General features: G+C 43.1%; 1 protein-coding gene across 1 annotated transcript; it reads right to left on the bottom strand.

Moving 5' to 3' along the window:
- Positions 1–54: 54 nt before the first annotated feature.
- LOC121602340 (Down syndrome cell adhesion molecule-like protein Dscam2) lies at positions 55–24,990 on the bottom strand (the record flags this gene model as incomplete). The annotated part of the gene is made up of 11 exons (XM_041931115.1): positions 24,846–24,990; positions 21,391–21,652; positions 10,910–10,961; positions 10,440–10,668; positions 7,761–7,903; positions 7,376–7,537; positions 7,069–7,218; positions 6,728–6,848; positions 3,673–3,790; positions 720–907; positions 55–245 (listed from the first exon to the last, which is right to left on the bottom strand). Coding segments are annotated over exons 3-11 (1,339 nt in total), but the record flags the coding sequence as incomplete, so codon positions are not given.
- Between the last annotated feature and the right edge of the window lie 2,366 nt (positions 24,991–27,356).

The raw sequence follows: 27,356 nt of genomic DNA, 5'->3' as shown, positions 1-27,356 counted from the left end.
TTACAGCCCGCCGTCGTCGCTGTGCACGTGGCTGATGTTGAGGTGCGTCGTTACGTGACTGTTTGATGTCGAGAAACTGATCCATCGTGTAACGGTGCAGTGACGAGACGTCGAGGATGGGCTGGTAGTCGAGCAGCCAGACAAACTGCGGTGGGGGCGACCCGGCCGCCGAGCATTTCAGCGAGATGTACGCCGAGGCGCGCACATTCTGCTCCACAAAGCCATAGCTTATCTCCGGTGGGCTTCTGTGGGATGGGATGGGCGAGCGAGTGATGCGGGAGCAAAAAAGGGACCGATAAAACTTTGCCTGCTCGCAGGGCCCGGCACACCAATACATACCTCCGAGTTTCAATTCCGAGCTGCCCTGAGCGCTGCTGCGTGCATTCGACACAATGCACTGATAAATTCCTTGATCCTTCTTGCTTACCCTATCAATTTTTAGTGTGTTTGCCGACAGCAGACTCATGCTGGTGGACGAGGCAAAGTGGTAAAGAGTAAAAACGTCAAAATGATGATAAGCATAGAGGGAGTGCCGGGATAGACAGGTGGAACAAAATGGCAAACAATCGATGGGAGAAAAATAGCCCAACAAAGGGAGTAGTAAAAAGTAAAGAAAGAGACGAGAAGATGCATATTTGTGAAGATCCGACGCGTCCTTGGTTGGGAAGGACCGGAGGCGCGCGCGTATTGTACCTGCGTCCGAGCGACCGTTAGAAAACAGCTCCTGTCCGTTGTGAAACCATTCGATTTTGTTCACCTCGCTGCCGTAGATGGAGCAGTTCAGCAGGGCGAATGTGCCCGAGTTGATAATCTGGATCTGGGGATGTATGTGCGCCACCAGCTCGTTGCTGATCGTGAGATGGATCTCCAGCTTCTGTTCGCCGAACTGATTGAATGCTTTGCATATCTGCACGTGAGAAGTTGAATTGAAAACGGACGTTTGCTGGTTAGGTTACCGGTTATACATGGTGGGGCAATGTTGCTATGCTTCTTGTGCTACTGATTGCATTAAACCATGCACCGACCGTGAATGGAATGTTTAATGTGTGAGAAAATCGTTGTATAAGAAGCATATTTCCAGCGAGCAAATATTTCTAACAATGGCCAAAGATTTTTCTAATAAAGTATCAGCTATTCGAATAGTTCAGTCTTTTCATTGTGTGAGTGACATCTCGAGGGGCAAGTTATTTATCGGGATAAGGAAAGCAATAAATTCCAGAATTTAAATGGAGAGTATTGGGGTATATGAAAGCAGATGTGTATACACTAGTGATGGGCGGGTCGACTCGAACCTATCGGGTCGGAGCCATCCGTAAGCGACCCGGAGTCGTTCGAGTCGACCCGGAAGGTACAAGTAGGTTCAGTGGGTGCAACTACTCCGGTAGGTGCGAGAAAGTATATGCGACTCTGACCCGTTGGTGCAACGAGTTCGCGTCGGGTCGGGCCACGGTAGGATCAGTTTGACCCGCGGGTGCAGCGAGTTCGGGTCGACCCGACTGATGAGTAGGTGCGAGAAAGCATAAGCGACTTCGATCCGTTGGTGCAGCGAGTACGGGTCGGGTCGGGTCGGATTGAACCTGCCTTGACACGACCCGACCCGAACTCGTTGCACCAACGGGCCGGAGTCGCTTATGCTTTCTCGCACCTACTCATCAGTCGGGTCGACCCGAACTCGCTGCACCCGCGGGTCAAACTGAACCTACCGTGGCCCGACCCGACGCGAACTCGTTGCACCAACGGGTCAGAGTCGCTTATGCTTTCTCGCACCTACCGGAGTAGTTGCACCCACTGAACCTACTTGTTCCTTTCGGGTCGACCCGAACGACTCCGGGTCGCTTACGGATGGCTCCGACCCAATAGGTTCGGGTCGACCCGCCCATCACTACTATATACCAAAATCAAATATCATACGCCATGGTTTTGCATATGCCTTCATAGAATCGACTGCGAAACTCTGTAAACGGGCTAAATAAACTAATTTTAAACAAATAAGAAATCAAACATACACTACTTAGGCAAACAATAGGTAATAGTGCAGGGAGTTTTCGCCTTGTGATACAAAATGCAACATTAGAAGTCCGTTAGATCTATTAATTACATAACTGTTTGATTCTTGTTACCTAACCATTTTTAAGTTTTTGGAACTTTATATTTTTGAATGAGAATTCATTCGTGATGAGAATATCTGCAATGATAATAGCTATTTCTACAGTTTATAACGTTTTAGCTGACCGATTACAGCAGATCATAACAATAATGACTAAAAACTAATAGCCTGAGAACTTCATAATTACTATGTATTACTATATACTATTACTTACTGTATTATATTTTATTCTAAAAAAAAGTTATTTAAAATTATTGAGACTCTTTATTCCAGTAATGGGAAAAAATAAAACCTATGATTTGTGTTAAGGCAGAAGAAGTTTCGAAACTATTTAGCGAATGTTGAACGAATTGTAGCGAGAATGAATATATGAGATAGACGCGAGCAAATTTATTTAGCTTTAAGCTTACGTAGCAAGACTAATTGTGCGTTATTGAAAGTATTGGCCGAATTGTTTATGTATTGCTGATTATTAAACATTAGAAGTAGGGTATTATAATAAACAAAAAGGCCCTTCTGTAATGTCAGTTAACATTAACAATGTAAAAATTATCTCCATCGCTTTAAAAGCGTTACTTTATTTGTGAATAGCCTTTTACCAATCAAAAAAGATGTGTATTCACAGAGGTAAAAAAAAAACCTTTTAACTTATTAAATATTGAACGGTTTCTAGCGAATTCATATTATTTTTCAGCAAATTCCATGTTCAAATACATTTAAAAAAACTGGTACTTTGTTTACTATTCTTCCAATGAAATACATACAATTCCAATTATATAATATCATTTTATCACCTTTGGAAAACGGTAACATCTATAATAGCAGAAATGTTTGAATGGAAGTTTGCTCAGAATGGGGACATATCAATTAATAGAAAACACATTAAATAAAAACACTCATCAGAAATGATTCGCACACAACAGCACACGTCCAACCAACTCGCGAGTCCTATCAATCATTTCAAGCGTACCGGAAATACTGTAGTTGATAGTGCTGTTGTGAGTTCACATTCATTATAAAATCGCCTGATAAACGGGATAAAAGCAGCAAGGAATGGGGGAAAGCGGTAAGAGCGTATCGATAACCATTCGGACACTGTATTAGCTGAAACTGAAGCTGAAGGGGATGGGGAGTTGAGTGCGGAAAGTTGGAACATGGAAAGCGCAGAGCAGGATAATGGAAGTACAACAATTAGCTGGTAGTGAATGCACCGACCCACCGTCGGATATCACGGATGGGATCGACGCAAACAAACACATCATGCACAATGCAAAAGTGAGCGAGGCAGCGGGGAAAAAAATAATTGAACTAGAAGCAGGCCCTGGACTGAAGTGGATTAGTCGCAGTTTCCAACGTTTGTTTTGCACTTTCGTTCATTTACGTTTGCGTTCTACCTCTCGATGGCCGTTGCATCGATGGCTGTGGCGCACCCGCACGATTGTGCATTCTTGTACGCCACGGTTCGATGAATCGTTATGTTCTGGTCAGTTCCGATCACCTTTGCATGGTACGCTCTCATGAGTGTGTATGTGTGTTTGTGAAATCTATTATACGTAAATAATTACCCATCTTCCGGCATCTCGTTCGTCGACGTTGCGGATGAATAGCAGCGACTGCGATGGCACGATCCGCTGCGAGGACGGCACGGTATATAACGATCCAGTGTCCGAGATGCGAAACCAGCTACGAGGGGAGCGTAAGAGCGTCGCGATCAGGAATGTTCCACCAGTCGGCCAAACGTGCAGGTCGGTGCGATTTCACCGTGAAGCGTGCGGGCGCCGGGATGCAACAGAAAGCAAACCGTGATGATAGGTTATAGGAAGCGGCATCCCGTGCCCAGGGTGCACACGGTTTTCGGCCGCAGCGAAGGACCGTGGGAATGGGCGTGGGGAAAGGATACAGAAACATCATCGACATCGGTCACATCATCCCGATGGTTGGCAAATGGCGGGAGAAGACAAATAAATCAAACCATGTGCATAATTAATGTTCAATCAATTCGATTTAAATTAGTTTACGCTCTGATAATTCGGTATCGAGCACCGATGAAGGCAGCGATAGTACAACAATACCGCGCCGAACCCGCGGTAACCAACACATTCGCGTGTGGACAACAAAGAGATAGAGAGAGAGAGAGAGAAGGAGAGAGAGAGAGAGTATGAGAGAAAGCTTCGATATATAGGTAGAAAGTCTGCCCAAGCCCAGGAGACTCTCTCTCGTGTGTTTCACGATCGAATCTCATCTCGATGTTATGCCCCATCCTAATGGATTGGATGGCCGCGATCCGTTCCTCCCAGACCGTCCTTCAAACCTGTACATCCTCCCCATCCCTCCTATAAGTGGCTCCTGATTGCATTACAGAAACGTTCACATTTGAGTGGTTTATTTCCCGCATGCCGAACTTCGGACAGCATTAACCCGATAAGGCTATGCGGGTGATAGATTGTGCGTGTTTGCCGTGCGGTAATTATTTCGACCGCTTCGGATTAGCGCCAAAGGTCCGAGTGAATTTGCGGTGTGCCCGGTCGTGATTAAATTTTATTTCTAATTCATCTCGATGCACGGCGATGCGGGCCAGGTGAGCGCCTGTTGAAATTAATTTCGACTGTGGGCGCGGCCCCAACCCAACTCAACACTGTATGGATGTAAAATCGTAAAAACTGGGAATTGAATGTGGAAGAAAAAAAACTGCATTGAATGCACCTAATTAAAGGTGGAAACCACTGCAACACTCAAAATTGTCAAGTTAACAAATGAAAATTAGTATTTTGGCAACTGTAATCGAGTGGAATTTTGCATACAATGTGTTGATGCCGGAGATACTCTCGCGCTACCCTAGTTAATTTGAAACTCTGGATGGCAGATGAGAAATATTATTGACGCAATCATTTTTACGCTTGTTTTTGCATTCATTGCTTTTAAAATGCAACTAAAGTTACGGTGGCAAGTGTGCTACAATTACGATGCATTAGCAGGTTATGTGAAAATTGGCTACAACATGTTTAATGCTGAAGATGTTTAAGCATGATTACCTAATAATAACAATTTTAAGAGTATGCATGATATGAGCAAATGAAACCAATAAGGGCACTTGCCTTTCCTACCAAATATAGTATACTGAATATCACTAAAAAAATTATACTGTTCATCAACCTTTTCTATCTTTTTTATTGTTTTGAGGTAAACGATGTTTTAGTTAAAGTTGCCCTAAAGTTGTTACGAATTTATTACCTTTTTTTCTTTTTTATTGTTTTGAGGTAAACGATGTTTTAGTTAAAGTTTCCTTAAAGTTGTTACGAATTTATTACCTTTTTTTCTTCCATATATTGCAGTGGATAAAAACAGGAAATTGCTGGAAGTAATGGTTACCCATCTCATGTTAGCCTCATGTTAAAAAGAAGGAAAATATTCATAAAACATCGTTTGGCTGTCAGAATGAATCTGGAGCTAGTGAACATGGTTCGATAACATTTAAATCTGACTTGAAAAACCTTGTGAGATGCGCTCTCTCTTTCTCTCTCTCTTTCTTTCTCTCTCTCTCTCTCACACACACACACACTTCGATTAATCTTGACAATTTCCTCTAATGAGATTCGCTGAGCAAGAAGTACGAGCTATGGCCGGTATCGTGGTACAGTCGTCATTTTGTACGACTTACCAACATGTCTATCATGGGTTCAAGCCTCGAGTGAACCGTGTCCCCGTTCCAGTTGATAGCATCAATTCCAATATCATTAGATTTTACTTACTTTTATGTGTGATATGTGTGTCTAAAAGTTAAATTGTCTTCGGCTACATAAAACGCTTCATACTGCCATGCACTATGTACTATCAACCCAGGAATGGAACATTCCTAGGATACAAAAATGAACGCATATGTAACTTTAAACATTATAATTTTTAAATTAAAACAACCACAAAACTGCATAAGAAACACCGAAGTGATAACACCCCACGAGCTATAAAGATTAGCCTGTCGGACCAACCGTACCCCGGATCGGTTTCGTTACCCATACAGGTGCAAAGTGCAGATTATTCGCCCTACCACGGCACGGGAACCCTCGGGCAACATCAAACGGCCGGGTGAGATTGATCTGGGATGCTTTAATCGCTTTCAACCAGTGCCCTCGAGCGATTTATACCACCGAGAGGACGCTGTGGTGGAGTAGATCTCACGGCAACGATCAAAGTGTATCAAAATTGCAGTATCCATCAATGGATCATAAATGAATTTATTATGAATCCTGCCAAGGGGTCCTCGAGAAAAGGGACCAGTTGACACCCCCGGTTGCTTTCTCTGTATTTCACTCCCTGCCTCTCTCTCTCTCTCTCTCTCTCTCTCTCTCTCTCTCTCTCTTTCTCTCTCTCTTTCCCCCATTCTACGCTCGTGGTCGAATGGTGAAAACATAAATTTCCCATTTACTGTCGGGGAACGGGTCGAGCCAACGGTTGGGCGGCCGTTTCCCGCACCGATGCCGGAGACTGTGGTCGAGAGCTTGTGGTACAAAATTTGCTACGATACATACAGCGTTCGCGCCTGTTTGCCGAAAGGGACGATGAAGGGCGAAGAAGAAGGGCTGTATGCCGGGCTATCAAAGTTAATGGGATGAAAATACTTACGAGAAGCTGGGAACGGGATTTCCCTGGACATTGCATGGTAACTGCACACTGGCTCCCTTGCCGGCCTTGAGCTCGCTCACTGACTTCTGGCTAGTGGATGGCGCCATGTTTGGAATGTTATCTGTATGTGTGCAAGTGCGTGTGTGTGTGTATGTGGGTGTGTGCGTGCGCCAGTAGTGTATTGTTCAGAAAAGAGGATCAAAGAAGGGGAGGGCAGGTTGATTTAGGCAGAGAGCGATGGCGTAATTGTATTAGAACTTTCGATACTCGATCACTCGGAGCAACCGAGCTGCATCGTACGCTATCGCACGTTCCGGTGAGTTTCTATGGAAAAGGCGTACCTTTCAGGGTGAGCAGGATGGCTTCGCTTGTTTTGCGCTCGCCCGTCAGCGTGTCGACCGTTACGCATGAGAACCGCTTCAATCTGTCCTCCTCATTGACGTTCCGTATGCACAGCTCTCCGCCGGGCGTTGTGACAACATACCGAGTGCCTGTGATGGGAAAAGGAAGGAGTGCGTGAGACACGGACTCCGTTGTGTTCGGGCGTCTGCCGTACGGGTCGCAATGTAACGTGACAACAACTCGCCTCTCCCACTGGTACGAGTTCGTACGGCTGGACAGGTTGTGCTGCTGCTGGAGGCTACTCACCGATGTCGGACCGGCCGGGAAGAAGCATTTCCTTCTCGCCGAACCATGACGACACATGGACGAATTCCCGCACGTGCGACGAGACGAAGCACTTCAGGAAGGCGGTGTTGCCGAGCGTCACATCGGTGGTCTCCACCTTTACCTCGTACGGTTGCCGTACCACTGCAGCAGCATCGTGCCACAAACGTGTGAGAGTGTTTTGGTGAGCGATGCGAAAGGAGAAGTAAAAGAAAAACAGGATTCACCGAAAAGGAAAACAAAGTTCCAGCTCAGCAGTGTCGTGGGTAATGTCGAACCGGTCCAAGAATGTCGTCGTCGTCGTCGTCGTCATACGTCTGCGTGTCGCCGTCAGGGCGTGCTTAGCTGAGAAGAGCGGGAAACTTACCTGCCCGTACCCGGATGTCGTGGCTGAGCAGTACGTAGTAGGAGTAGCTGATCCTGCACCGATAAGTCGTATCGTGTACGTCCGTGCGAAAGAGATGCCCGGCGAACGGAGGGAAGTAGAGCGTTCCATTTGGCAACGCTTGCCTGGGTGAGCGGTGGATAGCGGTAACCGGCAAAAGGTAAGATAGAGCACAGGCGACGGGTTATAAGATGTTGACTCTATCCTTCGATGAAGCCCGGATGCCATCCTTTAGCTATATACGGGCTTGCATGTATTGTCAATATTGCCGATATCGATACATGCAAATGTAAATTTGATACAATACAAATCTTCCTGCTGTCAAGATACTAACGAACTAAAGGAGAGGTGAACGGAATGCAATCATACGTTGATCCAATGTTGAATTTTGGGCGAATGATACATCACATGCCAACAACCGAACGGTATCACCGCTGCTGGACATGTTTTCGCTGGAAAATAGATTCTGTTGAATAGTTTTTTTCCTACCCATCATCCTTACAGCGCTTTTCGACGAAATGAAGCGGATGTAACAATACAAGATCGAGGTCAATTTGGAGATGCAATTTTACTTTTGCAGAAAAGCAAATCGCAAATCGATTCTGCAGAAAATGTAGTGCAAATTGTATCAAAGTATTATCGATTGAAAATTGTTCATCTCAATTGTTTGAGATGTCTTTTTTTCATTTGTATATTCAAATGCATGAAAGCACTTGAAATAATAATTATTGTAGTTGTTGTAGTTTGGTTATCGATTGGTTTACTGTTGGATTCCTGGAGAAAATAGGAAAAGAGATTTTACAACGGACAAGCTTTTGTGCCAAAGTTGACAAATCATTAGGTATTTTATCGCTGTCATGGCCAAGCGCCTAGTAATTTATTCTTTGTACGAAACAACTCCTTGAAATTGATGAGATACAAGAACAATTTAAATGATTGCATTCTTTTTGATGTTATTTGTTTAATAGAGTTTGACAAGGACTGACATCTCCTTTTATGGTGAAGCATCGAACCTTCAAGGGATTGAGTATGTTTTGTAAGATTGTGACAGTAAAATTGATTTTTTAGGAAACTAATTCATCTCAGGAGACTTTACAGTAACTCTACAGGTTTTCAACGATTAGGGAAACCTGACAAAAGATTTGTTTGTGCTTTGTTATATGTAATTGGTACCGACTGTAATTCGCTACCGTTGTGCATTAAGGAAAAAAATTGTGCTATAGACTTTAAATCAACCCTTCATGGACGCTTCATATAATAACGAGCTGTACATCGTTCAATGATTTCATCATAAAGTTAAGTATTAAATTAGCCCTTAGTCAAGTTCGATATTAATAATGCGGCATATTCTCAGAAACCACACGAAGTGGTGCACGTCACTAGAGATCTGATTGATTCCTGAACCTGAACATTATAACTTTCAATCTTCCTTAACCTTCCTTATGTCTCCATTACCCGTCGGTTACTTTATCAACCGTTCCACAGTAACAGTACCTTGTTGTGACCGAATGCCAATCAAAGCACTGCACGAAATGCTACCAAAGATGCTTCAACCAGTACCTAGTACTTTATCATTCCCGATGGCTTCACTAGCGGCCGGATCTTCCTAATACCCTGGGCATGTGCGTTCTCTCCTACATACATACATGTATGTGCTGGCGTTGCATGAGGCGAAGACGTGTTCCGTTGGGCACGGACCCCGTACCCCACGTATGTAGTCTTGTAGACCCCTTGCTACCAGACGCACGCACGTAATCCCAATAAATATTGCATCAAGACACTCTGATAACTTTACGGAAGATTGAACAGGTACATAATGCGTCGTATATACATACACTCCCCTGTGTTGCCTCGTGTTTCGCATCGTACAAGGTTCATGCGAATATCTGCTCGCCCGGTGCACGCACATAATCAAGTGTACTATCATGTGAAGTGAACATAAAGAATGGCATCTTTCGCCCGCGCGCGCGTCTGCCGAGATTGCGTTTGCAAGGCATTAATGCGGCATATTCTTCTGTTTCAGTGGTTTCGGTGGAATTTCCTGCACGCTTCTCGTGCGTGTTGCGGGCGTACGGTGCAAGGTGGAATGTGGGTTCGAGGTGTGGGTGAGTTTGCTTTGTGATGCGGGACGATTTTTCGAATAAACTTCGGTTTACATGTTAGTTTCTTTGCGGTTTCCCAGGGGGGAGGGCGAACGACCAAAATACGCCGAGTCAGTGGATGAAGCGTGCGAACGCCGGAGCGTCGTCAGTTGAAAAAGGTCGCAACCGCAAATCGTGACTTTGGTTGTCTTCTAAACTTTTCCAAACACCAGAACACCAAAGAAACGCCACACCGCACTGTGTCGAGAAAGAAATTGAAGGTGCTGCGCATCGCCATCACCCAGGGCGGGGAGGAACCGCGGTTGTATGCTTACGTGCCGGGCTTTAGTTTATTTCTCCGTTGCGCCTTTCATCTTTAATTAATAATTCACGTATCAAACAGTACAGCCGCAGAACAGGAACAGAAGAAGTAGTTTTGCCGACAAACTTCACCTTTGCGCCTAACCTCCGCCGTGCGTCGTCGTGGGCACCGTCGTCATGTGCTCTAAACAAGCACCACATACCTACCTTGGACGATAATCTCGTGTTTGATATGTGATCTGCAAAGTTTTCCACTTACCTCAGCCCCGGTACGCTGCTCACCAGGCTGCCATCCTTCAGTATCCATTGGATGATCATTTGCGGACCACCGTAGGCCTGGCAGACGAGCTGCGAGTTGCCGGTGTCGTTGCTGAACAGTACGCTCGACGGAAGCTCGTGCAGAAAGTTGGGCATCTGAAGATTTTCCGACGACAGCGCCTGCCCCGCCTGCTCGATGAGTACCGCCAATGCTAGGTACTGGACGAAACCTGCAGGCCCGTCGGGGCACCATCGGGCGGATAAATGGATACGGGGTATGATTTATGAGGTTGTGCGCTAGTTTATTAGTGGATTTATTGCTGTTCGTAACAAATTTGTCTATCCCTAATAACAATACACCTCTGTCTGATATGGGAACTGGGTAGGTTGATTGTAACGGTGGTACTTTGGCCATTTTTCTTGCGCACTAAGTACGCATGCAAAAGCGAAACAATAACAATCGTAACTTACCGGGTAAGCGGGATAGTGTTGCTCTTGCCACTTCCATAATTCCTAGGCGTTGCTGAAAATTGGAAGATGAATCATTGTTAGTAAAACTTACGCCATTCAACAAGACCTGTGCTTTACACGGTGAACATTAGAATTGGAAGCTGACAATTGGTGGATAAGATTATCTAAATGTTCATTTGTACATTGCGCATTGCCTATGGTACATCTAGCGCGATTCGGTGGCTTATTCGATAGATGCGACTCCTGTTACAAAAACGGACGGATTTGATTGCTATCGCGTATATGATTAGCTGTTTCCAGCAATTCTGCCATCGGCGAAGACACTGTTTGGTTTCAGTCTTTGAAAAGTATGTAATAGTGGAGATATTCAATTACTTTACAGTGATTGAAATTATACAATATATTCATTTGAAAATGTTCGTTTTTTAATTTTTGGAAAATGAAAACTACGCCTGTTTAGTGTGTAGGAATTTATCCCAATTGAGATACTACTCTTGGGAACAAAACATCACAAGACATGTTTCAAGGTTTTTTTGGTAGCAAATGTAAGACTTTATTGCCTTTGCCGAATAGCAGAATCTTCAATATCTTAATGTGTGGCGAGTTTCCGCATGACTTGTGCTAGGTTGATCTAGGTTCTAGGAAGGACACAACACAACTCTTAGCAAAAGATTGGACACGTGAATGTTTCTAGGCGTAAGCAATACCCAGTCGTTCCTCCGTGAATCTTTGACAAGTATATTTGTATTAAGAGCAAATACAGTTTCCATAAGGTTTATGTGATATACATACATGATGAAAAACGGAAAATCCGACGAAAAGAAAAAAAAACAATTTTTTTAAAGATAGCATTCCCCCCTTATATTTCCTCAATGATGTTTCGTGATTGCTCATTATTATTTATAATACATTTCTACTTGTCTCTTCTTTGTCCTCTATACAATCTGGAAAGTGGTTTTGGCATTTTGATTGATGGATTTTTGGATGGAAAATGTGTCATTATCATTGTTTTACCTCTATCCCCCTCTCACACGCGACGATTGAATCAAAACATGGAAAAACGAACAAAAGCACAGCCCGAGTCTCACTCGGGCAAAATACTGAATGGGTTAATAAATAGGGGTGACAATTCTATTTAATCCTTTGCCCACAATTATCGGCACCGGGCACTGGTTTAAAACTAGTAGTTTAGTTGTGCATTTGCCCTTTAGTTTTGACTTTTTACTTTTTTCATGCAACCAATCAAATTGCGTATCAATTCCGTATTGAAGAGCATTCTTGGTTTTTATTATTTAGTAATTTTGCTCTTAATCATTTGCTGTGTTTACTTTGCTTCTTTGGCGCAGCAACCGTTGTCGTTCAAGGACCTAGAATCTAGGTATGCCTGTACCAATAATGTGTTCTACTATCATTCACTTCTTGTATCTCAGTCCTACGTATGAGAGGCGCGGAGTTGGAAGAAAATTGTGCTTTATTCGAAAAAAAAGCGCACGATACAGTACGTAATTCATCAATAACTGTTTGCATTTACTTTCCTAAAAATACCTTAATGTTCGAAGCCCATGGTTGATGAATTGAATATTACATCTTGCTTTTATTGCTTACATTTCATGGAATTGGATTATGCTTTTCATGGCTTTAATGATACTTCGTTTTGGCCGCACAATTGTTGTAGCAGTTACAAAGAAGTTAAGCGTACTCTGTGGTAACGAAAACATGTATAAACACGGCGTTCAACTTCGTTAGAAAGACAGTTTAGTTTTGATTAGTTACATTGACAACAGCTCATGGAGGGACTGTATAGAGACGGCAGCAATAGTTCTGAATCAATTCTATAGATATTATGGGTTTATGATGTATTTTAGGAGAGTTTGGGTCCGATAGTGAGAACAGTTCCAGGGCTATGCATTTGGTCGAGATCGGTTTCAATGCAGGTTTCTTTGAATTAAGACCTCCGATAAAGAAACACATAGGATTTGCATTGCGTAGCCATGAGGTCAAAGTAACACTAGAACTAATAAGCGTTTTATTTAATGTGTTTTGCATGTGTATTTTTCTTCCAATTTTTTATCACGGTAACGTTAAACACGTTAAAAAACGTTAAAACATGTCATTGGCCTGAATATTTGATGCAATTTCACACATAAAATAATCTCACATAAATTCATCTCATTATGAAGTTTAATATCAAACGCTAATAAAGATAAAAACAACACAATCATCTCGTTGTAAATTATTGTGAATGAAGTTGGAGCGCTCGTTAACCCTAAGCGATGTATGAATGTTTAGTTGTGTTATTAAATTATTCAACTATTAAATTTAACCTTCTCTGCATGTGAATATAATTTTGCAATCGTAATCAACTTTATGTCAACCGGCAAATCATATTATTTCAATCACAAAACTTAATTTTCGTGATTAAACACTCGCTTGCACTAGGTCTGACGTTCAGATCAGGACGTTGTTGAGCCGCGCATTTATCGGGTATACCACAATACCAGCTCATCCTGCCTGAGCCAACTTACTTATGTCCAAAAACATGTCCAATTATTAATCGCCATCGCCATGATAACATATTTGCGTTACGTATATTCTAGCACACTAAGCGCATCTGGAAAATTGATAACATATTTTGCCACCCCACCTACATTCGCTTCTAGTGTGAGTTCTGAGCTGGTGCTTATCTAGCGTCACGATAAAACAAAATATACTATTACAACATATAACTATCCCGTGTGCGTTCGTAGCCCAGCGCACGACGGTGGTGCAAATGTTACGACTGCGTCGCAACGACGACTACCACACCAACCACTACATTTCAACCCAGCACAACAAGTTTCGCACTGGCGCTTGCTAGCTTGCTTGCTGTGCCACGGTCCATGTCCTTCGTGAGATGTATTACGATAATCATGAATGTTTAAATTCGAAATGGCACCCGGCACCGATGCTAACCGATGCTGCTACGCCATGTATGAGTGTGTATGTGTGTGTGTGTGTGTGTGTGTGTGTATTCTAACGTGTTGTCCGCGGGGCAAAAATCCTCATCCTCACCCCGTACATTCCGGTGCGTACCGATGCACGAGCGTAGTTCTTAATCAACCAAATGACAAATTACCACCCGTGGTGTTTCGTTACAATCCACTTGCGTTAGCTGTTGATAATTCATGGCGAGTGTGGCATGCCCCCGTTCGCCGGGTGCACCCTCGTGGACCGAGGGTACGGTGGTCGCGACAGCAAAGGGACAAGAAATTCGAGTGTCAAAGACAGCGTACGGTAAAATGGCACTGTACTGGCGTGTCGCAGCCCTCGTAGGCAATCAGGCCGGCGCGCGACGGCGTGAGCGAAGAAAACAATAGCGTCCCACGACTGGTTTGCGAGTAGCGCAACCACAAAAGCCCCCCAGGGTAGAACGGGCACGGTTGTGGCTTGCTGCTGCTGTGCAAAACATACATTACGGGATGCATTTTGGGATGCAACTGGGGAAACATAAAACGTGCATAAAAACAAAAACTACAATCACAAAAAAGAAAAGAACGAACGAATATGATACCTGCGGCTCCCGTACGTCCGAGCGACGGCTTTAGCCGGCTAGGATCTGAGAGGATCCTTTGTGAGGCGAGCGTTTGTGTTTGTGGTTAGGCTGCGAGTGAAAACTTCGAGATGGCGATGGGAAAAGTTGGAGTACAAATGGTTTTTTGATTCACAAAAATTTATTCCCCCTCACGTGCCGCAGCACCATCCATTCGAACCGGCAGAACGATGTGTTAAAGGCTTGCCCTTGGAAAACTTTTGTTTCACTGTCTCCCTTTTCATGAGGAACTTCTTCATATGGCGATTACTTTTCAACCGAGCAGCCCGCAAGCTGTCGTGTTAGATACGAGTAGAGTTTGCTGCAAACCATTGCGAGTGGATTGAATGCAGATTTTGAATGGGAGTAGTCGACTCGTTTTTTTTTGCTTGAGAAGTTACGCGAAGCTTGATGTTGCAATGTCGTGTAGACGCTTCTGTATTCCTCGTGCACACACTCACTCACAAAGGGGTTGGCAGAACGCTCCTCTAGCTCGACTTCCCTTCAAGAATCCTTTGCACTGCACACTCTGCCATCCGTCATCCAGCGCATTCGAAAAACGCCTCGAGCGATTGTCAATGGAAGGACTCGAGTGGATGTGCAGATGTCAAACAAAGAAGCATCCAAGAGACGGCCGCGACCCGTGTCAAGTGGGAAGCGGCTTCGTTGAAGCCGGCAAGCTTACTCCTAACGACGATGATTTTATACGCATGCACACATCAACAAACTGCATATCAACAACTGCTGCAACCACTACCACCGACGCTGTGTTGCTGTGGAATGATAATACCGAGCATTCACAATCATTCCGCACCCCTCTTCAATCAGCAGTCAACCGTCTGGAGAAAAATAATGGAATGTTCGTGCGAACGCCACTGTCGCCGCGCGGACTCACATTCCGTTGGGGATGAAAACGAAAAGAAAAGAAGAATAACGACTGATGGTCGGTGGCCGTTATGAGAATAGCATTATGTGTATCGTTATACGTCTCATTAATACTTAATCACAGTACAGTGGTGCAACTGGGACCGGTCGTTTGGTCGAGTGAGCTTGAAATATGAGAATGTCGATGTATCGTTAGTGCTTCCTGCGTTCAAAACGCCACCGTTATCAATTTAAAGGACCAAGCAAGCACCACAACTTTGGAAGGGACAACAGTATTTGTGGAATAATTAAAGGAATGTGTATTTGTGGAATAATTAAGGTTAAAACCTTTGATAACTGTGGTGTAGAAGGCTGATATAGGAACGGTATGTTGGCATACATTTATCTATTGAAATGCATAGCTTATTTTGGAAACGTACTATAAAATACAAAAATACAAAATCCTCTTTATGGCATTGCATTAATAGAAGAACTGCTACTGTTACATATTATTAAAAATAGCTTTATTTTTTTTAGAGTTTAGTCGCTACATTTGAGAAATGATGCTTCAAAACGTTGACGTTACCCGATTCTTTGGAACACGAATTAGGGTCTATAGGAACCTTTTTGAGGCGGTAGCAATTTAAATAGACAATCTTGTGAGGAATTTTTTTTTCTCTTTTGGCTCAACAACCGTTGTCGGTCAAGTTCGGCCTTTACCATTTGTGGGGTTGACTTTCAGTGACTTTTGTATGACCCCCCCCCCCCCTCCATAGCAGGATAGTCAGTCATACGTATGGCGGCACGGTCTATTTGGGGCTTGAACCCATGACGGGCATGTTGTTAAGTCTTACGAGTTGACGACTGTACCATGAGACCGGCTTAATTTTTTATGCGTAAGGAAATACTCACATAAAAAAAAGATTCGCGAAATTTTGGAGGTTTTCCTGATTCAAAGGGATTCAGTTGGACTAAAGCCAAGAGGCACAAGAATACCTAAGATGTTTTCCAGTATTTTCTTAATGTTCAGCATAATGACACCAAATAACAGTTCAGTAATCCAATACAGTCTGTTCCCGAGTTACACGGTTCTCGACTCACGTGGATTCGGAGATACGCGGTTGTCAAAATTTAACATATCAAATCAAAATTTGCTTCAAGAATTGTCCAATGCAGAATAAATTGCCTTGATTCTAAAAATTATCCACCGAAAAATCAAAAATATCAGAATGTTCTGCACGAATTGTATCAAATAAATGATAAAGCAAAATAGTATAAAAGAACTAAATTTAATCAAAAATACCGAGAAAGACATGTATTTTCGATGCAAAACGTGAAATTCGACATAGCGAAGATTCGAGTTACGAGAATTCCTCTGGAACGCACAAACCGCGTATCTGAGGAACAGATGTACTCCATTGTGTTACTTTTAACTTACTTAAAATGTTTGTTTTACTACCGGTTGTCGTAAAAGACGCCCTTCTTCTTTTTGGCGTAATGGCATGCGCGGTCATGCCAGTCTTTATAGGTTTTTGAGATTTTTTAACGTTTTTAAGACCATACAGTATATAATACTAAATTTGCCAACACAATACTATTGTAAATGAAATGTAAGAGAAAATAACTTGATTTATGTATTATTCATTTGACACCTTGGACACATATATTAATTTGACATTCTGTCATACAATATCGATTCAATGTAAGTTGCACAACCGATAACGAGTACTGTATGATGGAATAATATTTCCCTTGGTCGTGAAAGGTTTGAGTACCACGCAACCAGATAGTCAGTATTTATTGATACTTAACCCTTTCACGAGGAACGGTCCACACGAAGCTTGAGCCCACCACGGGCATGTTGTTATTTTACGCTAGTTTGTGACTGTACGATAGGACCGCTTTTTTAAATTATTTGTTCCTGTATTTCAAGTTATATTCAGTTTATACAAGTAAACGTGGATTGAAATGTTTCTACAAACGACCAGGCGTATCCATGCGAAATTTAAAAGAGATGGAGACGCCTAGTAGAAGACCATTTGAACTGATCTATGCAACCGAGGAAGACTATGACACGCACAATAAAGATGCTACGTTCGATTAAACCATTTGACAAGATCAAAATTAAGATAACATCAGCAAACTCCGACAACCCCATGAATGAAAGCATTATATAATAGCTTTTAGTAATACTTATGAATAAGGTAATTTTAGTATGATATGTATGATGCCTATGTTTTACTATGTTATAGATTGTAGTTACAAACTATTGGCAGATTCTATTTTACTTTTAATAAACCCCTCTCTCAATCCCATTAACTTTTTGATGTAATTTAATATTTGTTAGTGCTGTCCAAGTAATAAATTTGGATTTAATAATTTATATTTAATTTGTTTATCTTTTCGCAATGTTCATAAATGTCATACATAAAGTTTGTACGACTATAAAGTTTAACAAACAAAAAACTATTTTTTAAACACAATCTCCACTTGATTGCTTCGAATGCTTTTTATACTAACAAACTAGTTAAGTCATTTAGTCATTCAACAGGTCGCACACAAGGCAATCATTCTCATCGTACATCCGATTTGATTAGCACTGTTTCTCGTTTCGTTTGGCATCCGGTGATCTGTGCACTGCGAAAAAAAGGTCCGTTTTTTCGGCTCTTGCGGCAACAGAAAAAAGGTCCAGAAAAAATGCCATAAATCTAAATCGGAAAAGTTGTACCGTTGGCAGTAGAAATGTGACCGTGTTCAGTGTATTTGTCGAATGTCTTGTGACGTTTGGCATCATTTACGCTGGAGCTGTAGAAAGACGGAACTCGTCGAGAGCAATATGTTGCTGGGTTATGGTCAACTGATGTTATCACTGTGCATGAAATTGAATATTCATCTATTGCGTTTTTGTCGCGCTTCTCTTTCAAGTGGCCATGAATGAACACATAGCACTCATGGAGGGTTCTTCAACAATGTGCCCAACAAAAAGTTACAAATACGAATGGTATTTTTGTATGGGGAAACACAAAGCGTATGAGACCGTGTTTTTTTTGTAAGCATTAGGTATACATTTTTGCATTATTCCTTTGATTTCGCATAAGAACTGCCAAGTCACTGTAATTTTTTATGTTTATGTTTTTTTTTTTTTTATAATCATTGCTAGGACAGTGTCGTGTTGTGTTGACAGTTGTCCATTCGTACGACTTAATAACGTGCCCTTCATGGGTTGACGCCTCATATGGACCGTCCACCAGTAGCAAGGGTTGACTATCCGGCTGCGTCGTACGGAATAAGTCTCTAAAGCCTGTATAGGCCGGCAGGTGCAGGTAGAACGTTACGCAAAATAAAAGAAGATAATCATCGCTATTCTTTCATAACATGGTTTATTTATAGCAGTGCTGTATGAACAATAGAACAATATAACACTGCTATTCAAAGTTAGACCTTTTTTGGAATTTATAAATGTACATTGTTTTTAAGCTACCACAACTCGATAGCTGGTTTACAAAAGTCACTGAAAGCCAACCCCACAAGTGGTACAGGCAGGCCTTGACCGACAACGGTTGTTCAGCCAAAAGAAGAATAAGAATTCAATGAAGGGCAACTGGCTTATTATTTTCTTTAAGGCACTTTAGACGGTAGTAACGCTAACAGCAATGCATTTGGAAAGGCCGAATTGCAACCCCTGAATATATGTAATTTTGATAACGTTTCACGAATTTTTGTCCAATCGATTAGAACACATTGACAATTTAACAATTATAAAGAGCTTTTTTGTGAGTTTAAGCTACGCGATCAACATTAATTGCCAAATGAACGCATTTAAACACTCATACGCGCTGAAACATATGCCAATACCAATGCAAATATTGCGATGTTGCATTGGTCTCCCGTTCTAGATGGGCAACCAAGCAATACCATCAATGTATAAAATTCTAACTCGCTGCCGGTCGCAGCAATTAGAACAACATGAAAATTGTTTAAGGTGAATTTTGTCCTTGATTGCCAGAACCTAGAATAATGATTCAATTAAAGAACATAAATTAATTATTCTATTTCCAAGGGGATACCGCTTAACCGTGCGCCATTTATAAGGCTGTCCGTATATACTTGTTATTGTGCAATGCCAATTCAGGACAAAGGGTACATTGCGTGCTGATGAGGATATATGAAAACAATATTATCAGAGCGCATAGTCATAACTAAGTGAAAAAATAATGTGCAGCGAGGAATCACAAGGAAATGCAATTAATTCTTTATTTAATTAAAATATTAACTTTTGATTGTAATAATTATTAAAATTTCACGTTCACCTTCACGCAAGATCTAAATCGACCTTACGGTATCGAATCATGCAAGGTATTTTTTAGTGCATAGTTTTGCGAATCCGCATTATAATCATAAAAAGCACAAAATTTGAAGTGTAACTGTTCTGCAGTAGGGTAAACGTACCTGGTGCTAGTTAGTACCAATAGTGGTGGTATTGCACTAAAATACGTCTCATACGATAAATTAACAGTAGTTAAGTTATCTACGATAGTGTGAAATGTTCTCTAGCCTTTTACAAAGGATTTAAAAATGAAATGAGGCCATTCCGTTTCTTAGTGACCGAAAAATCCATTATTTTGTGAAATGTGTCAACATTTTTCCAAAATTCTTAGGATTTCAGAACGATACTCATATTTTTTTTAACGTTCTAAATGACCACATAACAACGCAATTATTAATTTTTGGACATAATTGGCATCAAATGATATTGTTTTATTCAAATTCATTGGCTTTTGACCATATTTACGTATTTTTAAGTGTTTATTTACGATAGTGCCATTATAGGTACACAAAACAGACATGTTCCTATAGTGGTCCTAGTTCTAAAATCAATAAAAACAAGTAATTTTAGATTTTTTTCGACGACATTTTTGACATGTTGTACTGTTTTCATTAAAATAAGCAACAAAAATGAGTTTTCTGTAAGTAATTTACCAAACAAAGGCCAAAATTCGCTTATTTGGTTTAGTGAAAAATCGACTTCAAATCAAGCAAACTCTTCTGGGTATGGGTTGACGACAGGTGTTATGCAGTACTTTAGTCAATAGTTTCATCGATCAAATTTATACATTTTTTACGATCAAATTACGCGAGAAACCAATATTATGGCAGTAATCCTTAATAATCATACGAAATCAGCTTCGAAACTAAGTTCCATTGATATTATACAGCGTTTTTGATCCATCTTTGTTTATCACCACTATAGGAACAACTAGTACGACTTAACAACATGCCCGTCATGGGTTCAAGCCCCAAATGGACCGTGCCGCCATACGTAGGACTGACTATCCTGCTATGGGGGGATCAATAAGTCACTGAAAGCCAAACCCACAAGTAGTGTGGTACAGGCAGGCCTTGACCGACAGCGGTTGTTGAGCCAAAAAAGAAGAAGATAGGAACACAATACGACGACTATAGGAACCATACCACCATTATAGGTACAACGAAGCAGTCACAAAAACATGTATTTTTTCGTAAATTTGATGTATTTCATGGTAAAAATGGTTGTGATTACGAAGATAAAACATATAACATATTCCAATTGTTATGTGTTAAAATATTCAGAAATTGTCCTTCCTGACACTTTAAATCCATTAAAATACATCTGTACCATCACAAATTGCACCACTATTGGTACATTTACCCTATAGTTTCTAAGCCCTGACAGTGAATTTTAAGGGCTGATCATCATTATGTTCGTGTACGTGTCCAAACAATATAATAACATGTTAGTGTGTTATTTTCGCTATGAAAGTCTTCTAAGCATTGACGCATTTGATTTTGATCTGCAAAAGTTCGCGCTTGGCGCAGCTGATTGAAATAGCTGTTTTTTTTCTGTTACTAGAAAGATTAGAATCCAACCGCGACCGATCTTGTAGCTGCTGCTGCCTTTACCCAAACATCAGTAGAGATTAGCGCCCCAGAACACGTACATCGTTTTATATCTTTAAAAGCTTAACCGAACCTGTTTGAATTAAAAACTTAACCAAAGTGTGCGACTCACCTTAATTGATGTGTAAAAGCATTGTAAAACACCACAATAACTACAAGTCCTTTCCAACGGCCTACACAACCGCCCATTCACATCCGTTCGTTGTACACATTACGGCAAATTAAACTCGCCGAGATGAAGGAGATAAAAAACACCCACTGCACTGATACGCATATGACAACTGATTCACTTCATTTCCATTTTCCTGCTTGCATTTACCACGAACGGGCTCGTTTTTCTCCCTAACCAGCTTCCGATCCATGTACGCACATAGCTGGTAGAAAGAAGAAGACAAAAAACACGCAAAAATACGCACAATGACACTTACTGCACACACACGCTTGGTGAGAATTCCAATTCCGTACAGTGGGTTGACGTCCCTCAAACACTCCGCACACGCGGCCCCGCCACTCCTATTATGCTATTTCATTATCATAATCATTTTGTGCTCATCAGCGCTGCACCGTGAAATGAAGAACTCGTGTATGCATTATTATCTCATCACTTTATTACACTCCAGTTGCACTGTTGCACCTGCAGTAGTGCCGCACGTGCTGTAGAGTTCTCGTTTTACCCATTCGTTTCCTTTTCTTTTTTTTGTAGCACCGTCCTAGCACACGTACACCATGTGCAGCGAGTCGTGCTTGCCATTTTTATGTCACCGAGGGAAAAGCGAATTAAAAGGAAGAAGTATAAAAAAACAGGAGGATGACGGGAGATGAAAAACAAATGTAGATACAAAAACCGGAGAAAAAAAATCATGCTGAGCGGTGGAATCAAAAAGAAGCGACTGCTAAATCGTGTAGGCGTGCAGAGGCGAGGAGTCGGGTAGCAGCACGAGCAGAAGGCAAAAGGATATAAATGAGACCAATTATCCTTTCCCGGCTTTTCCGACCATTTGTACTCTCTCTCTTTTTCTTCCCTCCGCTGCACAATCCATTCATTTGACGTGCGTCTGTACGTGTGTGTGTGCTTGTTCCGTTGTTATTGTTGTCCCATATTTTCCATTTATCACTCGCTTCTCGCTAATCTTTCCGCCCCTAGGATCGTGCCGAGTGTGTGTGTGTGTGTGTGTAGACCAACGCGCGGCCGGTTGTTTTGCATTCAATTGCTTCCGGATGCAATGTTTTCCCTCTTCTTTTTTCTCCATTTTCTGTCGCCTGTTCTCTAGCTGCACCACGCGGGTTAGTTGTTGTTGTGTGCCGTTTGTGAGTGTGTGTGTGTGTTTTTTAAATCTCTTACTCACTTATTTGTCACGTCACAGCTTCCAACGTACGCGCGCTCGGTCGTACTCAGAATTAACAGCGTTTCACATTTTGCTGTTCCCTTTTTTTCGTTTGCACCTTCCGGTCCTACTGGCGCTGCGATACGATGAACGCAATAAAAGTAGTTTTTGTATGCCCAACCCCAGTCAAAGCCTCCCCAACCGGTACCGGAAAATGCCGCTGGTGGTGGGTGGAATCGCTTTCACTTTTCACACAACTTTCACAACCGACTCCACGCTCCCGCGGGGAAGCGGCAAGTTTTCCTTTCACGTCGAACTACCCAAAGCCCAATGCACCGTTGCACCGATTCGAATGAACTGACAACGGACTTGATATCCCACCACTTGGCGGGTTGGTGATATCGGACGACGCCTGCGATAATACTGTACCGGCCACTAGCCAAATCCGATCTGAATTTTGTAACGAGCGCACGGGATATAGATACTGTGTGTGTGCGTGTGTGTGTGTGTGTGTGTGTGTGTGTGTGTGTGTGTGTGTGTGTGTGTGTGTGTGTGTGTGTGTGTGTGTGTGTGTGTGTGTGTGTGTGTGTGTGTGTGTGTGTGTGTGTGTGTGTGTGTTGTGTCCTCCTAGTCGCTTGCCACCTTCATATAATACCCCGTATGTATCCACTTATGTACTGGCTGGCTACAGTTTTGGAGCCGGTGGACCTCTGCTGGACCGAGAAGTGTGTTGTGCTGTGCCGAGTACTGCAATTCACATAATTATTCAAAAGTACGAAACCGAAGAGCAATAAAATCATCATCTCTCGCTCGAGTATCATCCCGACCGTCCCGACTCCCGTGCCCCAAACTGCTCCCAGCGGTCCTCCTCGGCCCGGGACTGTTCCGGGGAAGGACTGGCGTACACACTCGAGAAACTGTTGAGCAAACACATGGACTCAACTCGTTGCTCGCTGCACACTTCATCACCACCAGCCAGTGCGTTGCTCCTCCTTGCCTCCTCCTGAGTGCTTGCGTGTGTATATGTGTGTATTTCTGTGACTCGGAAAGGGGTGAGAGAAAGGTCAACGGAGGCACAAAAGGTGGACAATTATTTCCTCCTCACACTAGCACTGGGGTATGTGTAACTGTGGCAGTGGTGCCATCGAGTTGAACAGTGTCAGGAGTGCGCATCATGTGCTTCGCTACCTTCCGTAACCGGGTATTCTATTTCCATACCTGCACAGGAAGTGGAAATTTAAACGGGAAAAATAACCGTTTCAATAGCTCATCCTAAATTTTAAACGCTTTGCGTGAAGCTGGACGGTACATTTCAGCGAGCTCTCCACAGATCCCCAAAAATTAACAATACTTATCACTTCTGCGAGCGGCTGCTATATGTGTGTCACCGCTCTTTGCACATGTTTAACGATGCGTATCAATCTCGTTTTCTCGCCCATATATGCGTGTGTAGGTGTGCGTGTGGCTGTGTGCCTGCAAAGGACGGAGCACGGTGGTGGAGCCCTTAAAGGACGAGCAGACAGGCAGGCTTGCGGTATGACGAGATACAAACAGTTGCGATGATGATACAGAGCCATGCCTTCTAACACGGTCCTCCCTCCCAATACATAGGTACGATCCCGTACTGTCGTCTGAAGCTGCAATCACGACCGTCGGGGCGGGAAGGGTTTACGGGGTTTTCGGGGTGGAAATAATAAAATCAGAGTGATAGCCGTGGCAGATCCGTCCTGTGCAGCGGCAGTGCGGCGCGATGGCGGCAATGCAAAGTGATAATGTACCTTTTCAGCAAAAAGGATGAATGCTCCACTGGTACTACGGCTTCGGTAGCTCGGCCGGGCCGGGTGAGCCGGCACGACGTGCGCTTTTAACGGCGACTGGCACCAGCCGCTTAATGCTGGCGATGATGGTGAAGTTGAAATGACAGGCAGAAAGAAGGTACCAAGCACAGACACCGTCCTTGTGCGGTGGAGGATGCACACATCGTCACTCACTCACTTTCACTGTTGCCATCCCGCACTGTATGTGTTTGAGAAATTAAGCCGGTGCTTAGCAATCCTTCCCCGCGCAATCCACGTCCTACCATTACTGCGTCCCTGTAGTGAGTACTTCATGTACTCCAGCGGAATTAAAAACACTTTCCCAACAACGTCCAACTGCCAACTCAAGGCATGCTTGATGTGCGCATCAGCTTAGCTCGATATTCACTCCTTCACTTCACACACACACACACACACACACTTACTGTATTCCAGCCAATGTTTCCACTGCGAGTGAACCAACAATTCCCGCGCTGCAATTGCGCCCAGAGACCTGGCGTACACCAACACGGTACACGTCCTCGCGCTACGAACGCCAACCGCCAACTATATCATTTCAAATAGAATCATATCCTCTCCAGCGCAAGAATCCTTTCGGAATGATACATGATATATAAACAAATTTCCATCATGTGTCTGTGTACGAGTCGAGCCTGCCGTTCCATCCTGCCGACCACCCCACGCAGGGGGCGGCAAAAACCTCCTCCACTTCAGGCGGAGCGCGCACGCGTTTTTGCCCATGCCGTGCCATGTCTCATATGGGTTTATATGTGTGTATGTATGTGTATGTGTGTATGTGTGTGCATGTGTTGGTGGGACTTCCCACTCCACCGAAAGGTACAACATACACACGTATGTGTAGCGAGATGACGCTTCTCATTCTCATTCACATTCTCGCATGTATGGCGACGGCCACGCGGCGTACGGATGCTCCAATCGCCATGTACACCGGTCGCCAATTTGTTGGAGTGCGATTGGAACGTGCAGCGGCTGGCGGGCATGGCAGGTGGATGTGCTGTGTTGTCATTCTCGGCCGGAGCGCAATCGGAGCATCATCGGTGTACGGTTGGCTCTCTCGGTGGGTCCCCCCGGTGCAGTGGGGCGTTCTGAAACAAGGGTGGCGCGGGTGAAAAGGTACCGAGCAAGAGAGCGCGAGATAGTGGAGGTGGTTCATCTTCAAAAAAGGATACATTAAGGATACACAGTACGGTAGAACGAGAGGAGCGTGATGCACAGTGCCGGTTAGATAAACAGCATCACACACGGGGAGAAACGGTTGAAAACAAACTGTCAGGAGATGATCTAAATCAATCTGAGAAGTTTAGATTGGTGCTTCGGATCAGGCAAACATTCTTTTTTGCAAGAAATATTTTTTAGTGAATTGGTTAATGCTATTAATTTTGTTATTATTATATCTGATGTCAAACTAATATTCCCAAGTTGTCGAACTACGCAATGCAAATAAGCACTATCCTGTCGGGCAAGAGCATGGTCAGGAAGTACATGCCCTAGTCACCATTAGAAATACTTTTTCTATTAGCAGCAACCTGATTCGACACGGTGGCCGGAGCATGCGTCAATCAAACAAACCTAAAAGATTTGCATCTTCTACACGAATGTTCCTTCAGGGCTCGTGTCCGCGGATAACCTTCTGGAGTATTCATGCTTGTTGTTGTTTTGAAATTTGTGAAGTCTTTGTGGAGTTCGTAGTTAGGCACAAACATTGTCCGGAACTAAACGTCTCTAGATTTCGTTCCAGATGTCGTTTTCCCAAGTTATGATCGTCCCTTTAACTTCTCTACATGGTGGACACTCTAACACGTTGATAATATTGATATGAATGTCCCAAAATGGTCAAATTATTTTAAATTGTTTCTGCGCTACAAATACTTGACATGAACGACGGTCTTGTGTACTTGGAAGAACATTCAAGATACATTAGATTTATGAGAGCAAAATAAGTTTGTGCGTAATTGGTAGTGAGTTTTTATCGCGTTAGGCCTTGAGGACCTTGAGCTATAATCCAATTATTTCCAATTGAATAATTTTCAAAAAATACAATTGCCCTGTCGTGGTGTCTAGCCCAACCGTTGGTCACTGTATATGTGCACTCACATGTGGCTGATACCGAACACCAATGAAATCAATGGCTACGTTGATGCTGAGGCGAGGGGGGCCAATGATGATGATGCTGCTGATGATGGTGACGATACGTTTCACCGGTAGTATTCGATGATTCGTTTGCCTTCTCGTATTCATCGCTTGCTTTCTCCACACACAAACGATCTCGCTACTAGACGATTATCACCCAGTCACCCCGTTGCCGCTACATCTGCCACCCACCGCACAGAGGCACAACGTTCGCCTTTCCTGAAAATTCCCCCCCGAAAACTAGTCTCATCCACCCACACACATATGCACATACGAAGCGGGCGCGCGAGAGATAGAGATGTTGTGAAAGAGATCTGTTCTCTGGCCCGATGGTGAAACTGAACCGAAACACACAGAGAGATAAAATTGTTAGAATGTTACACATTTGTCGAGGTGAAAAGAATGAGGGGATAATATGATGATACTCTCCGCCACCTTTTCTTCTCTTTTCCCTTCTCTGCTTCATGCGCTTTCTTCATACATTTACCAAAACGCACACATACACATACTAACACCCACACAAATAGACAAACTCACCGGTCCAACTCAGGGGGATGCCAAATGTAGCCGCTGGTGATGCTATCCTACTCGTGCGTTCGTTATGTACAGCGTGGAGCATTTATCGGGAATTCGTTGGTAAAATTTTATAAGATGGATAAGATGCGGAACTTGCGATTGGAGCTGCTTAGCAGGGTTGTTTGCAATTTGGTGAAGTGTTGTATTTTTGGCCGACCGAACCCTTGGATGAGCAGCGCATTAATCCTGGCTTACGGTGTTTGTTCCGG

Source organism: Anopheles merus, unplaced genomic scaffold, assembly GCF_017562075.2.
Source record: "Anopheles merus strain MAF unplaced genomic scaffold, AmerM5.1 LNR4000415, whole genome shotgun sequence".
Taxonomy (NCBI): domain Eukaryota; kingdom Metazoa; phylum Arthropoda; class Insecta; order Diptera; family Culicidae; genus Anopheles; species Anopheles merus.
Note: the sequence above shows the minus strand (reverse complement) of the source record. Positions and strands in the feature narration are given on the sequence as shown.